At 37.9% G+C, this 22,057-nt stretch overlaps 1 protein-coding gene and 2 long non-coding RNA genes across 3 annotated transcripts; 1 reads left to right on the forward strand and 2 right to left on the reverse strand.

Moving 5' to 3' along the window:
- The first annotated feature begins 1,062 nt into the window (after nt 1-1,062).
- Nucleotides 1,063-1,606, forward strand: LOC105666970 (histone-lysine N-methyltransferase SETMAR-like). The gene is made up of 2 exons (XM_012319835.1): nt 1,063-1,294; nt 1,359-1,606. The coding sequence occupies exons 1-2, from the start codon at nt 1,063-1,065 to the stop codon at nt 1,604-1,606; spliced, it is 480 nt and encodes a 159-aa protein (XP_012175225.1).
- Nucleotides 1,607-7,895: 6,289 nt separating this feature from the next.
- On the reverse strand, nt 7,896-15,228 carry LOC125386612. The gene is made up of 2 exons (XR_007226949.1): nt 14,906-15,228; nt 7,896-14,325 (listed from the first exon to the last, which is right to left on the reverse strand). It is a non-coding gene; the product is annotated as an uncharacterized LOC125386612 (long non-coding RNA).
- Nucleotides 15,229-18,442: 3,214 nt separating this feature from the next.
- Nucleotides 18,443-21,643, reverse strand: LOC125386630. The gene is made up of 3 exons (XR_007226971.1): nt 21,352-21,643; nt 18,898-19,126; nt 18,443-18,828 (listed from the first exon to the last, which is right to left on the reverse strand). It is a non-coding gene; the product is annotated as an uncharacterized LOC125386630 (long non-coding RNA).
- Between the last annotated feature and the right edge of the window lie 414 nt (nt 21,644-22,057).

Below are 22,057 nucleotides of genomic sequence, written 5' to 3' on the forward strand. Positions count from 1 at the left end.
GCAACTCGAACATGAAACTCTTTCCACTCCAAGCGGATTAAGTCCTGGTACCCCAAGGGTGCAACCCCATAAGTAACCTCCTTTTAAATTTCCAACTTTCTGCAGCTACACACCACGCCTCTTGCCGGATATCGAAAAAAAAAAACGGTTTCTCTCCACTTCCGAATATCGCGAATTAATAACTTCATTTCGCTTTACGGCAGATTCTGTCCAAGCGTCACTGAATGAAATTCAAAATCTCTGCCGACCGCTTTAAGCAACTAACAGGCTATTACCTGGACCCCAACAGTCGCGTTCTATAAGTTCACATGTTGCCGAGAAGTTCACGCCAACATTATTAACTGTACTCTGAAATTAGTGCTTTCTGTTCCCTTTTCAAAACTGATTAGGCGAAAATTTAAGCTCCGGGAGTACCAATACAGTGCCGTACATATGTCTGAAAGGACAAACTGTAATGACTGCCAACTGTTTCATAATTCAGTGGTCTGCATTTCCTTTCTTTCTTGTTTAATTTCTCCAATTATCGAAAACCATTCTCGATGGAGCGAAAGCATGTTATGCGAATAACATGTTACACGAGGGTTTCCCAAATTTTCAAACCGTGCTAGCCCACGTTTTTCAAATTATAAATACATTGTGTTATTTGACCAATACAGTGGTAGTATACTCTTTATCACTGCGGGAATAAAAGTTAAAAAATTGCTAAATTATTTGGATACCTGTCATTCTCGATAAATACGCGTACTTATCTTTATGCTTGCGCTGAGTTTGTATCAAACCAATCTAACTTGCACTGCTAGCGGCAGTCTTCTTTCTAGCAACGCCCGAAAGATAAACACCACCGAGCAGCTACAACCCCCCATCCGCCAATGGTGGTACAAAACCCGGACGAGGATCTCCATAATCTTTACGCATTCAGAGAACAGAAATTCAACGAAAACCGAATCAAATGAGGACCAGGTAATATGTATAAGATACTGAGGCAAATGGTGGAATTAGCACGGTGACGGTTGAACTACTATTGACAACCTCTCCAAAATTGACAAATCCCCAAAAATAGGGATGGTGTCAAAGTTGAACGTTTGGGTGCCCCATGAACTTACGGAACGGAACCGTCTTGAACGAACGACAGCGTGCATGTCATTACTTGCGCGTAATAAACATGAGCCATTCCTTAAACGTCTAGTAACTGGTGATGAAAAGTGGATACTTTACGAAAATCCTGAACGGAAACGTAGCTGGTCCCAACGAAATCAACCACCTCAACGGTGTGCAAAACCAGGGTTACATCCACGTAAAGTTCTTTTGTGTGTATAGTGGGATTATAAAGGAATACTCTATTTTGAACTTTTATCTAGTGGTGATACCATTAATTCAGACGAAATATTGCACTCAGTTAGAAAAATTAAGAGAAGCTGAAAAACGACCAGGTATAGTAAATAGGAGCAACGTTATCTTCCATCACGACAACGCTAGACCGCATGTCGCGAAAGGCGTTATAAAAAACTGTCTGAATTTAATTAGGAAATTTTACCACATCCCCCATATTCCTCAGACATTGCCCCACCTGATTACCACCTGTTCAGAGCATTACAACACTTTTTAGAAGGTACAACATTTGAAAATATTGACATTCTCAAAAATAGCTTAGAAAATTATTTTAAATAAAAGCAAAAGAATTTTTATCGAGACGGAATAATGGCCCTACCAGAAAAATGGGAGGAAGTTGTACAACGAGAGGGGGATTACATTCTTTCATGAAACTAAAAGGTATGTAAAAAATCTTAACATATATAACCGCTAACATATATAACCGAGGTCAGAAATGCGAATTGAAATAAAATTTTCGAAGGGATTGGATGTGTGATGACGACGTTGGCATGACTCAGGACTATGATTTCCCTAATGTTTAGAAGGATAACGACTAGATTTGGTGACAACTGGCTATGTACATGGACAATGAGAAACCTATTACAATTATGGAAAAGTCAAGAAAAGGAAATAAACTTACGGCTCAGGGAGTTGCGGAGCCCCCAGGCCCCATCGGTGGTTCGAATGGTTCTCCAGGCCCGACCCGACGGTCATCAAGCGACTGGAAAAACAGCGGGGGGAAGGTCGATCCCAGGGCCTCCCCTCGTGCGAGAAAGACGACCGGGGATCAATTGAGTCAAATGAATAGGAGGGAGTCGGAGAATGAGAGGCCTAGGGCATTCCTCGATGTGAAGTTGAGGGACGTGACGATCACGGTGCTGCCTGGAAGTGGAAGCAAGAAGGTGGATGAGGAGTTAAATCCCTTCAAACCTAGTAAGAGACTGTTGAGGAGTCCAACTATCGGAACAAAGAAGGAAACATGTGATGGCGGGGACTCCGAGGCGAGCCTTAGTACGCCTAAGGAGGTGAAGGTGATAACGAATAGAGGCAGGAGATATTTGGCGAGGAGAGCCATGGAGCCGAGTTCTTCGGCCGGATATGGAAGCCAAGTTCCGGGTGGCAGCGAGGTCGAGGAACGCACGGAGGAGATCAAGGACCCGTATAGTGATACGGAGAAACATGCTAAGTACTATCTCAAATGCTTTGAACTAAGCAGTCTCATAAGAACCCTAATGGGGGTGGTCAAGGCGTTGAGAGTGATCGCCAGGGGTCTAGGAAGAGACAGGAAGGAGAATGAGGAACTCAAAAGAATGAGTTCGATGGTGGAGGGCTCGGTGTGTACCTTGGAGCAATGTATGGGAGCACCGAGCAGGAAGGTAACAATGAAGCCCGACAGGATAGAGAGGCCTGGGCGGATGATTAGTGGAACGAATGCCGCGAGTAGGCAGGAGAAAGTGAAGGCGGATCTCTCTCGGAGGCCGATGGTGGAGCAGCCGAAGAGAAAGATGGTTTCCCCGGTGGAAGGAAACAAGTTCTTTGGCGGTGACGAAGAGACCTAGAAAGGGGGAACCTTCATACGCGGAGGTATGTGGAGGCACTGAGGCTGCCGATTACTCCGAGAGAGAGAGAGAGGAGTGATTCCGACGGGTGGTACGTCGTGGAAAAGAGAAGGAGAGAGAAGAGGCGACGGCCACCGGAACCTCAAACCATCATAGAGAGGGGGATGGGCAGAGACGGCGGAGGAACCGGAAGAAGGTTACCTCCAGGAAGGAGGAAGAAGGAGGCCATCCTAATCAAGGTCGATGAGGATCGCGAATTAAAAATATGGATCCACTAACGAGTAAGGAGGAGTTAGTAGAGGACATTAAAAGGAAATGGGGAATACCCCATTCCGATCAGGTAGAGGTGAAGGCGCTTAGGATGGTGCCGTGAGGGACGCAGACGGCGGTGGTGGTGATCCCCCTGAACGTGTTCCCTAAGGAAGGGGAGGCTCTTAGGTTGAGAACGGGCCTGACGATATCGTCGGCCAGGCTCCTCCCGAATGTGCAGAGGTGCTACAAGTGCCACATGCTGGGGCATACGGCGGGCGACTAGATGCACGGTGGTATGCCCTGGTAGAGAGCTATGCAGGAAATGTGGTGGGAAGGATCGCACTATGAAGGAATGTACTAAGGAGCCGAGGTATGCCATGTGCTCCAGACACGAGGGAGCGAGTGCGAGGCACATTACGGGATCATTAGCCTGCCCTATGGTCAGAATTGAGGGCAGATGGAGTACGAGAAGAAGCGCCCCTAGAAGATAAAGGTCCTGCAGATCAACCTTAATAGGTGTAAGCTTGCCCAGGATCTTATGGAGCAGTATGCATGTGAGAACAGGGTGGACATGGTGGTCATCTCCGAGCCGTACAAACAGTTAGAGTATTGGTATAACGATACGGGCGGGGATGCGTCGCTGTGGGTCACTCTGTTTAATGGGAGGCAAGCGATCGGCGGGACCAAGATTGCCAAGAGAGGAGTGGTCGGCGTCAGGGTAAAGAACACTATGTGCATGAGTGGATATTGTTCCTCTAATGCGAGTAGATGTGAGTTCGAAAGTTACGTGGAAGAGCTGGAGGCGGCAATAAGGGAGGGCAAGAGAAGGGCTCCGGAGACGATGGTGGCCGGAAACTACAATTTGAAGTTTACGGTCTGAGGAGGAAGGAGGTCGGAGCCGGGGGGAATGTATCTGCTCGATGCGATCACGAGGAACAGCCTGATGCCGATAAGGACGACGGGTGCTTATTCGTTCTGTAGGAATCGAAGAACGAGCTTCCCGGACATCGTTAATGTGAATAGACGGATGAGGCAGAAATGGAGGAGCAGCTCGGTTATGGGCTGGTATCCTGCCTCTGATCTTCGTTATATTTTACATAGATTTTTGCTATATGGAAGAAGACAAGTGGAGGGTAGCCTCAGTTTTAGGTACTCGACGATGAATACTGACGAGAGAAAATTCTTGAGAAACTTGGACGAAAGAATAAATTTTATGGATTATGACGACACAAACGATAAGAACGCACGTATGCCGAGAATTTTACCCCCGCGAGGAAAGAAATGTTTAAAATACTGGTGGAACGACGAGTCCGATCTGAGACGGACAACTTTGAGATAAAGGAGAAGAGCTCAGAGGGCAGTGACAACTAGTAGTGACAACGCTGGCCTGGTAAGCGAATTCAAGAAGGCGAGAGAGAGGTTGAGAAGAGCGATCGTGCGCAGCAAGGACGAGAAGTGGAAGGAGTTCTGCGCAGCTCTGGAACAAGATCCCTGGGGGAGGCCGTATGGAGTGGTCAAGGCAAGGATGATACGATGCGGAGCTCCGGAGAGTTTTAGCAGGGGCAGAGTTGCGAGGATTCTGGAGAACCTCTTCGTCACCGGTCGAGAAGAACAGTCGGAGGAAGGACATGGTATTCGCATCCCATGGACGCAGGACAAGGATCCATATGATCTGCGGGTAACGGAAGAATATCTGCGGGTTGCAATGAAGAGATGTGATCCGAAGAAGGCCACGGGTGTGGATGGAGTCCCAGGGCAGGTTGTTAAGATCATCGTTGAACAACGCCCTCGGCGGCTCCTGGACCTGTTTAACAGTATATATAGGAGCGGAATGATTCCGGTAGTGTGGAAATGTTAAAATCAGGTGGGAGATTGTAGCAAGATTATGTTTACATTATGTTTATAGTGAAATAAAATTTTCTGTGAGCTTTCTGAGGCTAAAAAAGCAGGAGAAGAAGTAAATTGGTTATTAAATTATAATTGTTAAGCCCATGGCTTGATTTATAAGGGGATTATTACGGAAAATTAATTATATGGTAGATAAGATTAGATTTAAAGCATTGTCAGTTACTGGTGTTTTTAGTGGTAAGAATTGACTAAATGATAACTGTAAAGTTCTTTTATGACGATTAATGATGAAAAAGAAATGTAAATTTTTGATATAGAGTGTTTTAGTGATTTATTTGATAGTTATGTCCACTATATTTTTGGTGCTTAAGCACTTTTAAAATAGATTTTTATGAAGATGCAAAGATAAGATAATTATTTAACATGTGGTTGTTAAATAAGTTAAGTTATTATTAAATAAGTATGTAATCTGTATTAGTTAATTTGATCTGCAACCTATATCATTATAGTAATAGGTATAGATGGATGATATAGATTATGTTTCCAGTTATCACGGAAATTGGTATTATAATGCAATTATTTATATTATCTTATAATAGGTTGGAATCTGTTGTCATCTTCTTATAGACCGATAAGTATACTGCCGGCGTTGAGCAAGGTCTGGGAGTATACATGTAAGAACCACATCGAGAGATGCCTAGGGATGGATCCCTTCCGTAGAGAACAATATGGATTTAGAAGAGGAAGGTCTACTATCGACGCGCTGAGAAGAGTTTGTGGGAGCGGAGCTATGCAAAAGAAGAGGATTGGTCTGCGTTCTAGTCGCTCTGGATATAAAGAACGCCCTTAACACGTTGAGCTGGAGGAGGATACTGGAGGAGGCCAAGGAAAGGCGTTTATCAAGCCAGTTGCTGAAGATTCTGGACGATCTGTCGGATAGAAGAATAGTTGTCCACTGCCAGGAGGGTAACGTAGAAAGAAATATTTATGCGGGGGTGCCTCAGGGATCAGTCAGGGACCATTATTGTGGAATTTGGTCTACGATGGGCTCCTGAAGGCAGTGGACCCGGTCAAGGATTTGAACGCGATCACGTTCGCGGATGACTTGGCCCTGGTCATCACGATACGGAAAACACAAAAGATCGGGGACAGGGTCCACGGACTGGTCAAGATGGTGGCAGAATGGTGTAGGATGCGGGTCTTCGGCTGGCGATGGAGAAGACCGAAGTTATTTTGTTGACTGGGAAATGAGTCCCTAAGGTTTTTAATTTGTAGCGGCACATAAGTCGATTAGCTACGAAATATCGAACGGTCTATATCGAGATTAACGAGTATCTCCGTAACGAACGATAACAAGTTTTATACTGTATCAAGGATTTTGTATACGTATATTTATTTATTTCAAATATACGTGTAAACTTCCTAGAGTTCATGTGGGATAGGGATTCTTTTTGTTTTACGGGTAGCACGACAGGCTTTGTTTCACGGACAGAGCGATCCTCTTTTGTTTTACGGACAACCATTTTTGAGAGGCACGCATTTTCCCAAACGGACGGACAGAGAGTTACATTAGAAACAGACAAGGTTACAGAATAGTTATTTAAGATTTTAAAGACTGAAGAAGAAAGATCGGTAGCTCAGGACGTTGAAAATCGATTCTCGATTTTCAGGTAAACATTATACCAAAAACTTGTTATTTCCCGTTAATTATTGTTATTTATTGTTATAGACGGATATTAATTGTTATTTGTTTTTGTATTTTATCTAATTACTTCATAATAAAAAAACTCGATTTTCATACTACAGAATCGATCCCTGAATTATCCCAAGATTTATAATCTTACAAATCGATTTTCACTACGCCATGCCGTTAGAAGTGAAGCTATGTATCGTCATGAACGAGAACGCAAGAGGGGAGAAAATAGAATGCATAGAATCCATAAGAAAACCAGAAGACGAAGTATGCTATCTCTTTCCCCCAGAATATCAAGCAAGAGATCATCATCCGCAGTTATTCAGTTTATCGATAGTGAGGAAAGCCGCAAACAGCTTAACCAAGGTAGGCGATTACAGAAACGTTGCAATCACGATGGATGACGCAACGGCAGCGTCATACATTGATACAAGTTTAAACTTCGTGTTTCGAGATACTTACTTAGAAAAATCAGAAATCATCCCCACAAGGAAAATAAAGACCGAAACCGAGAAGCCCAGTCTTCAAATAGAAGGATTATTAGAGATCTTCCAGAAACAAAACATGCATGAGAAAGAAGCCACGGACTTCACCATAAAACAATTTGATAGAATACAGAAAAACATCGATTGAATATTAGAGTATGAAACGGAATGTGAAAAGTACGAAATCCAAAACGACGAAAAAAGAATCAAGAATTTGAAAAAATATTTGGGAAAAACAGCATCAGAACGGTACCAGACAAATCTATTGAAGGATGAAGAATACAACTGGGAAAACTGGAAGGCGGCATTTCTAAAAGCTTTTGGCAATAAAGGTTGGTCTGCAGTACAATACGCCTATAATTTTAAATACATTTCAGATTCGTTCACCGAATATGATATAAAAAAAAAAACGGTTAATATTGGAAGTAAGGAGGAAGACTTCCGAAGAGACAAGGATAAATCTAATTGTTATTGGATTACCCATATAAATTCAAGACAGAATCGATAAAGTAGCGGTACAATCAACAAATGACTTAATCGGACTTTTGGGGCAATATGAAGATCAGACAAAAAGGAAAAAAACACAAGAAAGTAATGTAAGATTGGACAGAAAGTCCACCACCCAAGAAACAACCGTGCGTGATTTGTGAAGCACTGAATTTCCAAGGCCGATTTTACCCAATAGAAGTATGCAGAAACAGAAACGGAAATGCTCAGAGGAACCACAAACAAGTAAATTCATTAGAATCATTCACGTCAGAAAACAAAGAGGCAATAACACCAGATGAGAATGAAAAAAACTAAAACGCCCGGAGAAGCACGAATCACTGATAAAGCTTCGAGTTAGAATCAATGACCAGAAAGAGGTTGAAGGCGTCTACGACACTGGACCTACATTAACCAACGAATCATTGACCAAATAAAGGCAGACATAATAAAAGACAAGAGTATGTTTAAAACTATCAGTGGGAAGGACTTCACGAATAACCGGGCGAAACTTAGAATGAAAATTAATAAAATAGAAAAAGAAATAGATGTTTATATAGTACGCAATTCAAGTTAAAACAAGACGAGAATTTGAGAGTCAGTCGAAATGTAGATGACAAAGAGGAAATAATATTTAATAGAACAGAAGAAAGAAAAAATAATCAGAGAAGAAAGGTAAACGTTACCGAATACAAGGAGACGGGCAAGCCTATGGACAACCTAGGACATTTAAATAACCTACGAAACAAAGAGGTAAGCCAACTTATAAAGAAATATAGACGTATTTGCCAAACAAAAATTCGATGTGGGAACTAGAAAATCACAAGAGGCTTCCATTAAGCTAACCGAAAACAAATACATATCAAAGAAACCATACAGATGTAGCATTCCAAATCAGAAAGAATTAGAATTCCAGATTACGAAATTACTAGAACACGATCTCATGGAGGAATCAAGTTCACCATTTGCAGCACCGGTGACACTAGCTTTTAAAAAGGAGTCGACTCGTAGAGATAGACTGTGTATTGATTTCCGTGAGATAAACAAAATTGTAGTTCCGGAATCGCAACCGTTCCCAAGAATTGAAGATATCATAGTCAAAGCGGGAAATTGCCATTTCTTCTCAACATTTGACATTAATTCAGCGTTTTGGTCAATTCCAATAAAAAAGGAGGACCGAGAGAAGATAGCCTTCATAACACAAAATGGACACTGGCAATGGAAATGTTTACCGTTCGGACTGAAAATCTCTCCTGCTATTTTCCAACGGGTGCTGGCAAACACTCTTAGAAGGAACGGATTAGCAGAATTCTGCATTAACTACATTGACGACATCCTAGTCTTCTCCGAAACGTTTGATCAACATATCAAACACATAGAGCAGCTGATGAAAGTCATAAGAAAAGAAGGCTTCCGATTAAAACTGGCCAAATGTAAATTCGCAGAGAACTCAGTAAAATATCTAGGCCACATTATCGAGAAAGACGGCGTGAGACCAGGAAAAGATAACGATACACGAATTTGAACGTCCAAGAAACAAGAAAAATGTGAGACTACTCGGAAAAATAAATTTGTATTATAAATTCATAGAAGACGCGTGCAAACTCTTAGAACCACTACATAATTTACTGAGAAAAAATACAGAATTCATTTGGAATGAAGAATGTGAAAAGTCATTTAAAAAAATTAAGGAATACCTTTGTTCAAGCCCAATCCTTTCAATATACGACCATAACAAAGAAGTATTCATTTATATAGATGCAAGTGGAGACGGCTTAGGGACAGTTTTAAAGCAACCTCGAGACAACGGGACGTTACACCCGGTCGCGTACTTTTTGAGAAAATTGAAACCAACAGAGGCAAAGAAGAAAGCAATCCACCTTGAATGTCTTGCTATTAATGAGGCGATTCAGTAATGGCATCATTGGTTAATCGGTAGATATTTCACTGTCCTTTCAGATCATAAACCGTTGGAATCAATGAGAATCAAGGCAAGAACCGATGAAACTTTAGGAGACCTGATGCACTACTTGTCGCAGTACGACTTCAAGATCACCTACTCTCCAGGAAAACACAACATAGAGGCAGACGCACTATCCAGGAACCCCGTCTTAGAATGTTTTGACAATGAAGAAGATGTTTTAAACGTAGCAAATATTATAAAAAAACAAGACATAATCCAAGATCAAAAAGAAAACAGAGAAAATATTAACAATACGAAAGACCTTATACAAAAATCAGAGATTTTTTTTTAAATATTAAAGGACGTCAACGTATATTCGTCTCACAAGAGTTTGGTCAACATATCATAAAGACGGTTCATGATTTCTTTGGTCACGTTGGAAGGAACCATATATTGAAAAAATCCGACCCTTCTATTATTTCAAAAATATGGACCGAATTGTCGACAAATTCTGCAAACAATGCGAAATTTGCATCAAAAATAAAAGCAGAACGAGAAGACCGATCGGGTTTATGTCGAAACTAGGACCAGCTAGGAAACCGTTTGAAATAATGTCATTCGATACGGTCGGAGGTTTTTCCAATAACAACTCACTAAAGAAATATATACACATACTTATTGATCATTTTTCAAGGGCTGTTTTTATGTCCACGTCAAAAACGCAACGCTCAGGAGATATCATAACACTTATAGACTCGACGGGAGAAACTGATTCCATAAAAATTATCCTTGCAGAACGATACCCAGTAATGTCATCCAAAGAAGTTCAAGAGTACGCGAGAAAGAAGAACATTAAATTAATTTTCACCTCGACAGACTGTCCATCCTCCAATGGACTGAACGAGAGGGTAAATCAAACATTAGTAAACAGGATCAGATGTAAAGTCAATTCGGACATAAAAAAGAGAAACTGGACAAGATATCTCGGAGTGACACTTGACAATGCCAATCCAATTATCGCACTTGGAGCAAGTGTGCGATAAGGCGGAGAGGTTCGTAGGTGTTATTAGGAGCCTCCTGCCAAATGTGAATGGACCCACCAATTCCGTGAGAAGATTGTATTACTGAGTGTGGTAATCAGTGGTATTGTATGCTGCGCCGATTTGGGCATCTGCCCTAAGCATGGCAAAGAATAAGAAGATCGTGATCAGTGCCCAGAGGGCAGCGCTGGCGAGGATGTCGACGGCGTATAGGACAGTGTCGCACGGGACACTGTGTATGGTAACGGGCAGTATGCCCATGCACATTAAGGCGAAACTCCGGTGTAAGGAGTATGAGGCGAAGAGGAGATATGAAGAAGAGGGACTGGCAGAGAGGCATTACTGGATGGAGGACAAGAAGAGGCAACAACAGGATGCCAAGGACAGGTGGAGGATCGAATGGGCGTTCCACAATCCCGACAACTGGACTAGCAGGTTGATTAACGATCCTTTGATTTTCATAGGAAGGAGAAGGAGGATCAATTACTATGTTATGCAGATCCTTACCGGTCACGGAATTTTTAACAAGTACCGGTGTAGGATCGGGAAGGAGAACAACTCGAGTTGTTGGGATTGTGGGGATGATCCGGACGACGCTGAGCATGTCCTATTCAAGTGCCCCAGATGGATGGAGGAGAGAGCTTCACTTGAGATCGATTTGGGGATCGAGTGGAGCATGGAAGTAGACATCGTCGCGAGGATGGCTGAAGATGATCGGTCGTGGCAGAAGTTCTCAGAGTTCTGCATGCGGGCGATGATCATCAGGCACAGAAAAGAAAAGGGGCTGGAGACGTGAGATGGACGCTCCAGAGGAGTAAGAAGAGGAGGAAGAGCTGTGACGGGAACAAGATGAGAGGAGTCGGGTACGTTTAGTAGAGGCGAACCTCGAGTATCTCAGGAGTGGAAGGGGGAGAGGTTTTTAGTGGGTATAGCAAGACATCTGCCGAGTCCTACATAACCCATGTACATTTGGTACGGGGTATGCGTAAGAGCATTTTCCCCTCCTCCGAAAAAAAAGTGACCGAGTGCCGAGTCGGACTGGTGAAATGGTCAATGGGGAAATTCGTACTTGACTCAGTTCAAGATCGAGAACGGAAAAGTCAATTCAACCAAGGGGAAACTACCGTACAAATGGAAGAATAGCTTACTGCTCCTCCATCCAACTTATGAAAACATCAGTGACTGATGACAAACGTCACACTCAAGAGAAACAGGAAATCGAATGAAGCGCGCAAACGATAAGTACTACATATATACATACATACGCGCATACTACAGGGTAACAGTTCACTTGAATATTTTCTTGGCACGCGTTCGATCTACGAGTGTGAAAGCATACCAACAAATGATATCCCATCAAAAAAGGAAATGTTATGTTCACGCAACATTTCATTCATATTTATTTAGAGATCGTACGCTCGATTTAGACTATGGAGAACTTAGGACCAACGCGAAACAGAAATCCTTTAAACGAAAATCTCATGAACACCACGATTTCCTCCTATTTGCCAGTACTAATTTTTCCCCAACTTCCGAGGTGTGAAAAGGGTACTAAGAAAGGTTAGACGGGTTCAGTTGGTCAACAGATTCGTTACGAAGAATCTCTGCAAGATTGGGTATCGAAATCACACGCATCACGGACTTCAGTAACTATGCGATACATCGAATTGCTATTAAACATTATTTCATATTACCTTTTGACCTTCGGTGATCCATATGGCCAGAACGATTAGATTCTTCGAAACTTAACTTCAATTTAATAGCCTTTTTGAAATGTGATGTGTTCTGAGATAGAGTCTACACGTAGATACCGTTATTATTACACTAAACAGTTATGAGCCATAAGTCATAACGTATACAGTATGTCCATTTTAAGTGTATACGCGTTATTATTTCTATACGTATAAAAAATAGGGAAAAATGTTTTATATAGAAATTGAATGGTATCAAGGGGGATTCGTACTTCTGTTATTAAGTGTTCCAACCTATGAGCGGCAATCGGAATTTGAAATAGATATATCGCTAGAAAAGTAACAACAAACACAAAGAAATTGGTTTCCAGAGCTTTCTGTAGCATTTTATTCTTTCGCTTGTAATATACTACGTTATTTCCTAACATTTGAGATCGTATTTCAACTAAAGCATATAATTCTAAAATTTAGTTTTGGTAAAAATTAGCTTTCGTGCACATTGCTTCTATTTTCATATTCAAAATTGGCAATCCTGTTCTCTCACTTCTTGAACTCTCACGCTCAGAAAATGGTTTCCTGCCTAATTTCATACTCCGACGAAGATACGCAGGAAAAAAATCAGGAACGTGTTTATCAGAAAGAAATCCGACATAGAGTGATCGAGTAAAGTTACCAAACCTGTGAGCTGTTTTATATATGACAATAAGTTTTTAAATGACGCGGGGGAAGGAAAGTGAGTTAGGCGCACCCCGTGTTTCACATAGTACTATGAGCCGTGGACATCTATATCACAAATTAAAAAAGTGATTTTTGTAAAGATACAGGACCTGTATAAGTTCTATAATATAACATATTTCGCTATACTATATGAAATAATAGTAAAAATACTTTCGCAATAACTATATGAAAACAATATATATAAACAATATATACATAGGTTCACCGCGGAAAGTATACTGACATCCTATAATATGACTTGTTTGATGAGATATTCGGATCTTTGTTGCTATCATTGTTCTTGTTTATCTAGCAATCAGTCGAAACTCGTGCTTTGTAAACAACAGTGATGTAACCGATACCTTAACGTTTCATATCATATAAAAAAAGTATTAACCTATTTATGTCGAAAAACTGTTAATTTAGATTATATTCTACGTTTAATTTGTCGTATAAAAGATAAGCGTAGGACACGAAGCGGTATTGTGTTTACGTTGAAACAAACGAAAGACGAGGACAAAGTAAACATAAGAGCATCGATTCGCGTCCTTACCTGTCTTTTATACGACGAATTCAAGTTAAGATATCTGGTGAACTAACAGTTCTTTTTAATTTTTTCATAGGGAATACAAAGATAGATCGAATGTATTGAATGTATTGTAAATGTATTAAAATGTATTAAAAAATATATGATTCCATTTGCAAAAATGAAGTTGAAATGGGACCCTACTACTGGATCTACAAAAAAGTAATTTGCACCGTATGTGATGTCTTTTTTCGAACTAAACAATTTTTGTTAAAACTCTTTCTGATAACATCAATATCACGTGAGATATTCTACCGATTATTGTTTCACCATTGGTTAAATATTGAGGTTATGTTTCTATGTATAATAAAATATCTACATATAAATTATATATAAAAATTGAAAGTTTTAAACGATTTTGTAGATATCAGACTCGGTATATTATTTAAATCATGTCCATATTTAATTGTAATGACTTGTAACAGAATCTGAGAACTGAGATTTGATTTATTTCATTCATAATTTTTGGTTAATAAATAGGAAAGATAACGAATGAATATACTGTATCACTTTTCTTAATTGAAACAATTTTGCGATTAAAATACAGACGTTATAGCAAATAGTACAGTAATAGTAGATAATCAAAAAGAAGTAGGGCAGAAACTTACCATAACAGCATGGAAAAGAATTTATGAAGAATTGCGTGACTGGAATAAGCTTCTTTGTGTATCACGAAGTGTATCAAAGGAGGATTCTTAAACAAATTTCGTAAAAAAATTACTATCTATCAGGTAAATACAATACGAGATTCAAAGAATAATTAATATTAACAAAAACATAATTATTTTATAAGAACATAATAATCAAATAATAGATATAATTATACGTTAAGTTCTGTTATTAGTAACCATTATCGATGACTGACTTTATTTTTGGTTCTGAATGAGCAAAATAGGAAGAACGACCTAACTTTTATATTAAAAAATATAATCAATATGTTTAATTAAAACTAAAACATAAATACGTATATCATCACTATTGCGTTAATATAAATGTATAAATGCAAGTAGTACATTACAGACGAAAAATGTAATAAAAATAAGAAAAAAGAAAAATAAATAAGAAAACTGTGGAATGATCTATCTGGTTGCCGTATGACCCATCCTAGAGACAGAACAAAGTTATTAGATTAAAATAATCTACAGAAACTTTTTAATTCATAAAATTTACAAGTATAAAGTATTTATCCTGAATAAATCCTTTTTATAGAAAATTGCAAGCGAACTTTCGAATAACCATATTTTATATTTTACTTAGCAGCTGTTACTTCTTACCAATTGCTCAAACACTTGCTAAACACAAAAATTGTAACGTTTAAATAGATAACTATTCCGTAGCAGGTCTACACTACCGCATTTCGAATACGAAAGACTGTTGAACAATACCTTCCCTATTAAAGGCAGGTTCGTACTGCGTGTTCATTGTCTACGCTTCTAGACTATAAGCGAATCCTGTACGCTGCGCAAATGTCTCTGCGCCGATTATACAAGGTTGTCAGAAAAGTATCTTTCTTTTACAGACACATCTTTTACAACAACGCATCTTTATTCAAACATGAAACCTAATGTCTCAAACGTTGTGATTTTTATCGTGATATAACAAAATGGATCGTACGTAATCGTTCGTAAATTGCGTAACTGCCACACACATACGTAAGTATAATATATGGCATAAACCGCTACAATGCTTATAGCTATATCGAAGAAGATACTCTGTACGTAACAATTCTCTAACCTTCACATGACCAAACTATAACCTTGGGCAACAGTGTATACAAAGCCGTATTATACATGTACGATGTATATGTACATATTTTACTCACTGTCAACAATATATATTGCCCACAAGAATATTTTAAAAGCAATTTTTGTATCTCAATACTTCAGATAGAAGAGGTAATACCAAAATTCTACAGGATATTTTGTTGTACGTAACGAATATAGCAGGAACAGATTTGGCAAACAAGAAAAGAAGTTTATATAAATATACATATACGCGATGTGATCTTATTTTCGAGTTATTTATGATTTATTTTGTGTATTATTCGTCTTTACCAGTTGTAGAATGATACATTGAAATCAATTCATAAGAGAGAAGAAGTTTTTATTGCATAAAGACGAATAAAAAGTTTCTCTATAATGTATCGAATATAATTATTTAGAAAAAACGGACGAATAAATGTTCTTTTTAAAGAAAAAATTAATGAATAATGAATAAGAATGAGAATAAAATTTTAGATAATAAATTATTTAAGAAGTTGCCGGCAGCTTGAATTTCCATGATATGCTGTAGAAATCAACATTTTCAACACTTCTTCCTTGGCATTTTACTGCCGCTTGGTCTTCGTCTCCGAGATATTCGCAAAAAACTGTCGGTAACACTACATGTATATTACATGTATATCTAACAGAGTCGCAAGTATCACGAAAAGTTGAGGGTTGGATGATAAAATAAAATAGCTGAGTCGTAACGCAACTATCAATTTTGCTTTTAATATTACACAAGCATAGCTGAGCGTCGTGTCGCTTGGCGATTTGTTTATGTACATCCATCAGACATTGATGTTCTTGTCTTTGAACTCTACTTTCCGAATCTAACGATAATTAATTATTTACAACTGCGTATTCGAGACTGTAAGAATCATTGCTGATATTGGCTGAAATGTATTTAACTTGAAATAATAACAATAAAATATAAAGCTCGATATAAACTGTAATTTAAAAGACTTGGATTATTCTAAACCTAACTCATACCATTAATAATAATAATTTTTATTACGCGGTTCTGCAAGCGGCTATAACTCGGAGGATCCGTGGATTACCAGTCCAAGTTCGCCCAGTCTTCGTATATATATTGCATGTGATTGGAAGGTGACAGTTAGGTTTACATTAGCTTTCTAAATTCGGCCACCGGAGAGTAGTTGACAAACAATACGAACATATACGGTGTTACAGACACACAGTTATATGTATCATTCACCGTAGTGGAGGTACCGACAGCTGTTTGCAAAGATCTCGCAAAGTAAGGCCGAGTAGTGGTAACATGCAGAGGAAAAAGTTGTTCAAAACGTCGATTTCTACGACATAGTAAAAAATCACCGAAACCCACGCTGCCAGCAGCTTTCTATATAAAAACCAAATTTTATTCGTTATTCCTTATTCGACAGACTACCGATTTTAGGATCCTGATGTACAGAGCATCTGAATTTAACCTATAAATGCGAATTGCTCGTAAACTGCCCTCCGTGTAAGAACTGCGTTAGGACAGGAATTTAATGGTTTTGCGGGTGTAATTATAGTCTTTAACTATACGTATAAGGGTCATATTTCCTATAAACGTATAAACGTATAGGGGTCATATTTCCTATAAAAGATGAATATCCTATACATGTAAATTCTATAGAATTTAAAACACGAACCGACGGTTTGACTTTTCCTGTGTTTACTGCGAGTCGGTCGAACGATATAAATAGAGAAGAACAGGAACTTGGGATAGAAAATAAAACAGAACTTGGAGAAGCGAAGATTGAACAAAGAAAAAAAGCAAGTTAAGAGCTAGAAGAAGAAAGAGAAGGGGGATTAGAAGCGGAGAGTTTTCAGGAAATACGGAAGAAGACTTAAAAAGTCGATTCTTGAGTTTTCACGAATTGATCGCCTGATTTCCAAAAATAATACAATATTACATAATTTTTGTTTCCATTTTCATTACTGAAAGTTCTGAATCGCCTAACTGCCTAAAAAAATATGTCGAGTTTACATTAGGGTTAGGGTTGGGGGTAACGTTTATTAACACAAGTAGAAATGTTATAGTGTTGGCAATTAACCGTGGTGATTAGACACCTTGCGACGCTAATGACAATGGCCTTAGGTTCGATAACGAATCCGCGGTCAACGGGATAACCAAATGCGCTTTCTTCCAAAGTCCAAGTTGTACTCCACTTGCTTGTCTATGGTACAAGTATTACTGAACTAACTCTTTGTTAAAACGTAGAATATCCACCGAGCATAAAGATGCTATGTATCTCGCTAATGCGACCTCACGAGAGAATGACTTTCCGTCACGATGATGCTGCAGAGGAAAACTATGATGGGGTGTGTCTAAGGACACGAGATCATCGGATTCGTCGAGGAAAGCCTTCGTTCGGAAAGTGAGGGAAATGGACGTTCCTTTAATTGGTTAATTTCTATGTTGGTGGTTCAAGAAGGATGCTAACCGCCCTTGAGAAAAGGTTGCTAGCGGGAAGCCTTGTTCGTGAGAAAAGCAGATTTCCCGTATCTTCCCGTAGTAGGTGGTAGATTTAGGGACTGTTAGGATAAAGACTGTTTGTCCGTTTGAAGGACTTTAGTTAACTAAATCCTAAGATTTACATCGGCTCCTCAGACTAGCTGAACATGTACTGTGAAGATGCATCGACATCTGCTGATCATCTTGCTGGTAATCATCAAGATAATAGAGAAAGAAACCAAGTTTGTAAACCGATTTTCAATTACTTTAGATGTGAGCTTTTAAAGAAGCTTGTAATGTGAACAAATTAAATTCTTGCTAAAATTTAGAGACAATTGGTCATTTAACGTTAGATACTCTTGAAGCTCTCCATCAAAGTATTAGGTCATCCCATAAGTTCATGCCGTTTTTCGAGCGGTTATATATGTTAAGATTGTTTACATACCTTTCAGTTTCATGAAAAAATATAATTCCCCTCTCATTGTACAACTTCTTCCTATTTTTCATTATTCCGTCTCGATAAAAGTTCTCTTGTTTTTCTTTAAAATATGAAATGTATATACAATGGTCGGCACGAACTTATGGGATAACCTAATATATAACAGATAATAAATCACATATTAAATAAATATGAACCTATTTTAATATCATTTCTACGTGTAATGTGAGTGTTGCTATGCGTTTATTTCGGCGACAAAGATCCACGATTGTCAACAATAATAAGACTATTAAACTGTTATAAAAGTAATATTGATACATGGTTTATTAAAAAAATTATTTGCAATGTAATGCTTTGTCCTTGTTAAAGTATTTACCTCTAGAAAAACTCTACATCTTCTTTGTTTGTATACCCGTGACCTGGACACCGCTGTTACGATGAAAATAGAACTTGGTGAAGCAAAAAAGTTAACGAAAAGGAGAGGTCCATATTATTGCGTCCTTGAATATGAATGTTGTTTTTGGGTCACAAGGTCTAGAAACAAAAGAGCTATAAGTAGACTTTTATTGCTGTTTTTTGTAACTTTCAGCTAGAGTTACATACCAAGGTTAATTTTTTGGTAATGTCGTTTGCTGTCAATGTATCAACCTGCTCCCTATTATATTCTATTGTAATGTGACACTGCTAAAGTGATGATCTGGATCGGCATATACTATACCTATACTTATGCTTACTTGTATATATATTTCTATTATAAATGTATCCACGCGTTCCTCTATCAGATAACCTCAACAGTCCAGAAGCACTTTTTCGGATGACAATATTATGATATCTACGTTAAACAGAAGATATCATTACATTGTCAGTCAACCCTGATAATTTCATAATTTTCTAATAATTCTATAAATTTTCTGATATTTGTATCCTTCTGTCTTGTAATCTTGTAAACTATTAAAGCGTTTTTCTGTAATTCCCAGAGGAAACTGAATATCAAGTTTCCGGTACCGTTTGAGTCCTTTTCTAATTGTAGTGGCGTAAGAAAACATTTGATCCGAATAATCTATACTACACTTTATCGTATGCAAGAACAGCTAGTGGTTTCAATTTTCCAGATGATTGTTGGCTTGTAAAAGCAGCATGAATGTTGCGAATATTTCTCGCACTTGGTACCATAATGGGAGTGTGCTTTGTTGATAAATCTCACGAATCTCTCCATTTAAGGACGACAATATCATTCTTTAATGCATATATTAACGTATAAATTAATATATATATTAAATTCTAAAAAAATCAATGACTTCTTTGGATAATATCTCTCCTGTTTTTTAAATAAATTAGTGGATAGTGTACCTCATAGATTGATAGAAGTAATAAAAAATAAGGGAAAATCCACTAAATATTCAATGAAAGGATAACAAAATTAACATTGAATTTATGTTGTTTCACAACCAAAAACATAATTTTAAGAGAAAATTTAATTTTTTCCAGAGTTCGAAAAAAGACATTATTTGTTTGTTCTATCTTCAGTTTTGTTTTATATTATAATATGACATTATACAAATGATTCTTTCAATTTTTGTTTTAGCATCATGAAAAATCTGAAAATATAGTTGAGTTTATAATTATTCGCAGCAATATATCTGGTAACTAATACAAGCGTAAAAAGGTGTATAAAGGAGAGAAAAATATAACTAGCAGAAGAGTTTGAAAACGTGTCAACAAATATCCAAGAATCAGAGTTACTTTGTTATGGAACATATGGGAACACGATAACTCAATACTAAATGAATAACACAATAATTTTTATTGAACAAAACATGAAATATTTAGAAATTAATAGTACTCATATATAATAATATAGATGTGTTTCATAAAGTAAAAAATATGACGAGCGCTATTGGGCCGCTTCTTTCTCTTCGCAATCGATTAAGACAAACGGTATGGCGCTGTTAGGGATTTTTCGACTCTGTTTTTTCAATAACCCCTGGGACTCAAACGGTTATGCTAGATTTCGACATTTCCAATTGATAAGAATACAGTATTGGTTCGTAAATAGGTTCTTCGGCTCTTTATGTTCTTTGTTACGAAATGTAAAGCTAGATTTTAAAATGGAAATAAAATGTTTAATCCCAAATTCCTTCGAAACTATGGGTCTGACAACGTCTCCGGCGTTAGTTCGAATTCGACGATCATGGCAAAAGTATTATAGTTTAGAAATCCTAAAAAAAATGGTTTTCGCAAATAAAATTAGCTGAAATGAAGATGAACTTCAATTTAAACTGTTGATAAATGAGATTAATTGTATTTTAGAATGCATCTTGGTGAATGCTTAATAAATTATCATACACAAAAATACACAAATTAATATTACAAAATCATATCTTCAAATATGTAAATATAGATAAATTATTAGAATATAATATTTTTGTAAATGAGAGTATGGGTAACTTTGGTAACTTCTTGCTATATTTTGATAATATTTAACTGTGGTAACTTTTTTAGAATATAAAGTTAATTTGTATATAAAATCATTTTAAGTTACCTATAGCGTCACATATACGCTAAATCATTTGGAGTTGCTGCTACGCCCGACCGAAACAATTCTTGAACGCAAAGGGTTAAACGATCTACAATGTAACACGTATCCTAACTTATAAAACAACACTACATATAAACAAAAGTTGAGCGAGCTTGGATAAAGTGTCGTACACAATTATATATACAAAAGTGTAAGAAATGTAACCCATACTCCCATTTACTGCCACTCTCAATGCAATCATAATAATAAGCTTGCGTCACGTATATAGATAAGATCATATTGCTATAGACAGCAACGGTGGCAGAATGAGGATATAATTAAGGGAATTGTCCGCTGACTCTGTTTATAATTGTTACATTCTGTTTAGTCGCCAACGAGAAGGTAGCGTTAACTGACGTTTAATGCAATTGGCAACAAGCTCCACTTTCGGCTAACCTGCTATGTGCGGGGATACTGGGAGAGGATTAAAGTTGTTCAAAAGTAAATTAACAATATGTAATGATTTATTCAAATCTTACTTGATTTCGATGTTGACAATTGACTGACAGACTGACGGATATAAAATTCTTCGGTTGACAAAACGATAACTAACTCTTCGATAGACAATAGTAATTATTCGGTTGACGAACGGTAATTAATTAATATGCTCGATAGACAAATGATAATTATTATTACTCGATAGACGAACGATTATCGTATACTATTCGATAAACGAACGGTAATTATTGTTCTTGCTGACTTCTCTGAGTCGCTACATTTATATGTAAGTGTAAGTAAATAAGTTATATGTAAGTTGAGCTCTTTCTTTTGAAAATGTTTGGAAATATCCCTAACGTTTTTTCAACTGGCGACTTTGTTTACAATTTAAATTATCTTAATATCGTTATAGAAACATAATTAGGTAAATATAAATACATAGTTAGATAAGTTTTCGCAAGATATAGCTTTTAGCGGCTTTAACTGCTTTTCACTTCAAATACTGTAAACACGGTTTCAAATAAACGTTTTAAATTACCTTGATTTGAAAGAAATTATCAATTTTACTTTCGCGCTACGGATCGTGCGGGTCGCGAAACGTGACAATAATTCAATTAAAAATGAGTATCATCAACGTATTGGGCTTAGATTGTTGCAAATGATTTTCAATACTCCGTTGAAAAAATTCAGCGGAAAATTCGCAATTAAGAAATCGGGTAAAGTATATATAATAAAGTAAGTAAAATC

This window comes from Bombus terrestris, chromosome 17, assembly GCF_910591885.1.
Source record: "Bombus terrestris chromosome 17, iyBomTerr1.2, whole genome shotgun sequence".
In the NCBI taxonomy this organism is placed as follows: Eukaryota; Metazoa; Arthropoda; class Insecta; order Hymenoptera; family Apidae; genus Bombus; species Bombus terrestris.

What these genes read in the sequence shown, in the direction of transcription:
- LOC105666970 (XM_012319835.1), top strand. Translation starts at nt 1,063, where the DNA reads ATGGTGTCAAAGTTGAACGTTTGGGTGCCCCATGAACTTACGGAACGG. An exon ending in AAAACCAGGGTTACATCCAC is followed by an intron (nt 1,295 to 1,358) that starts GTAAAGTTCTTT and finishes ACTTTTATCTAG; the next exon opens with TGGTGATACCATTAATTCAG.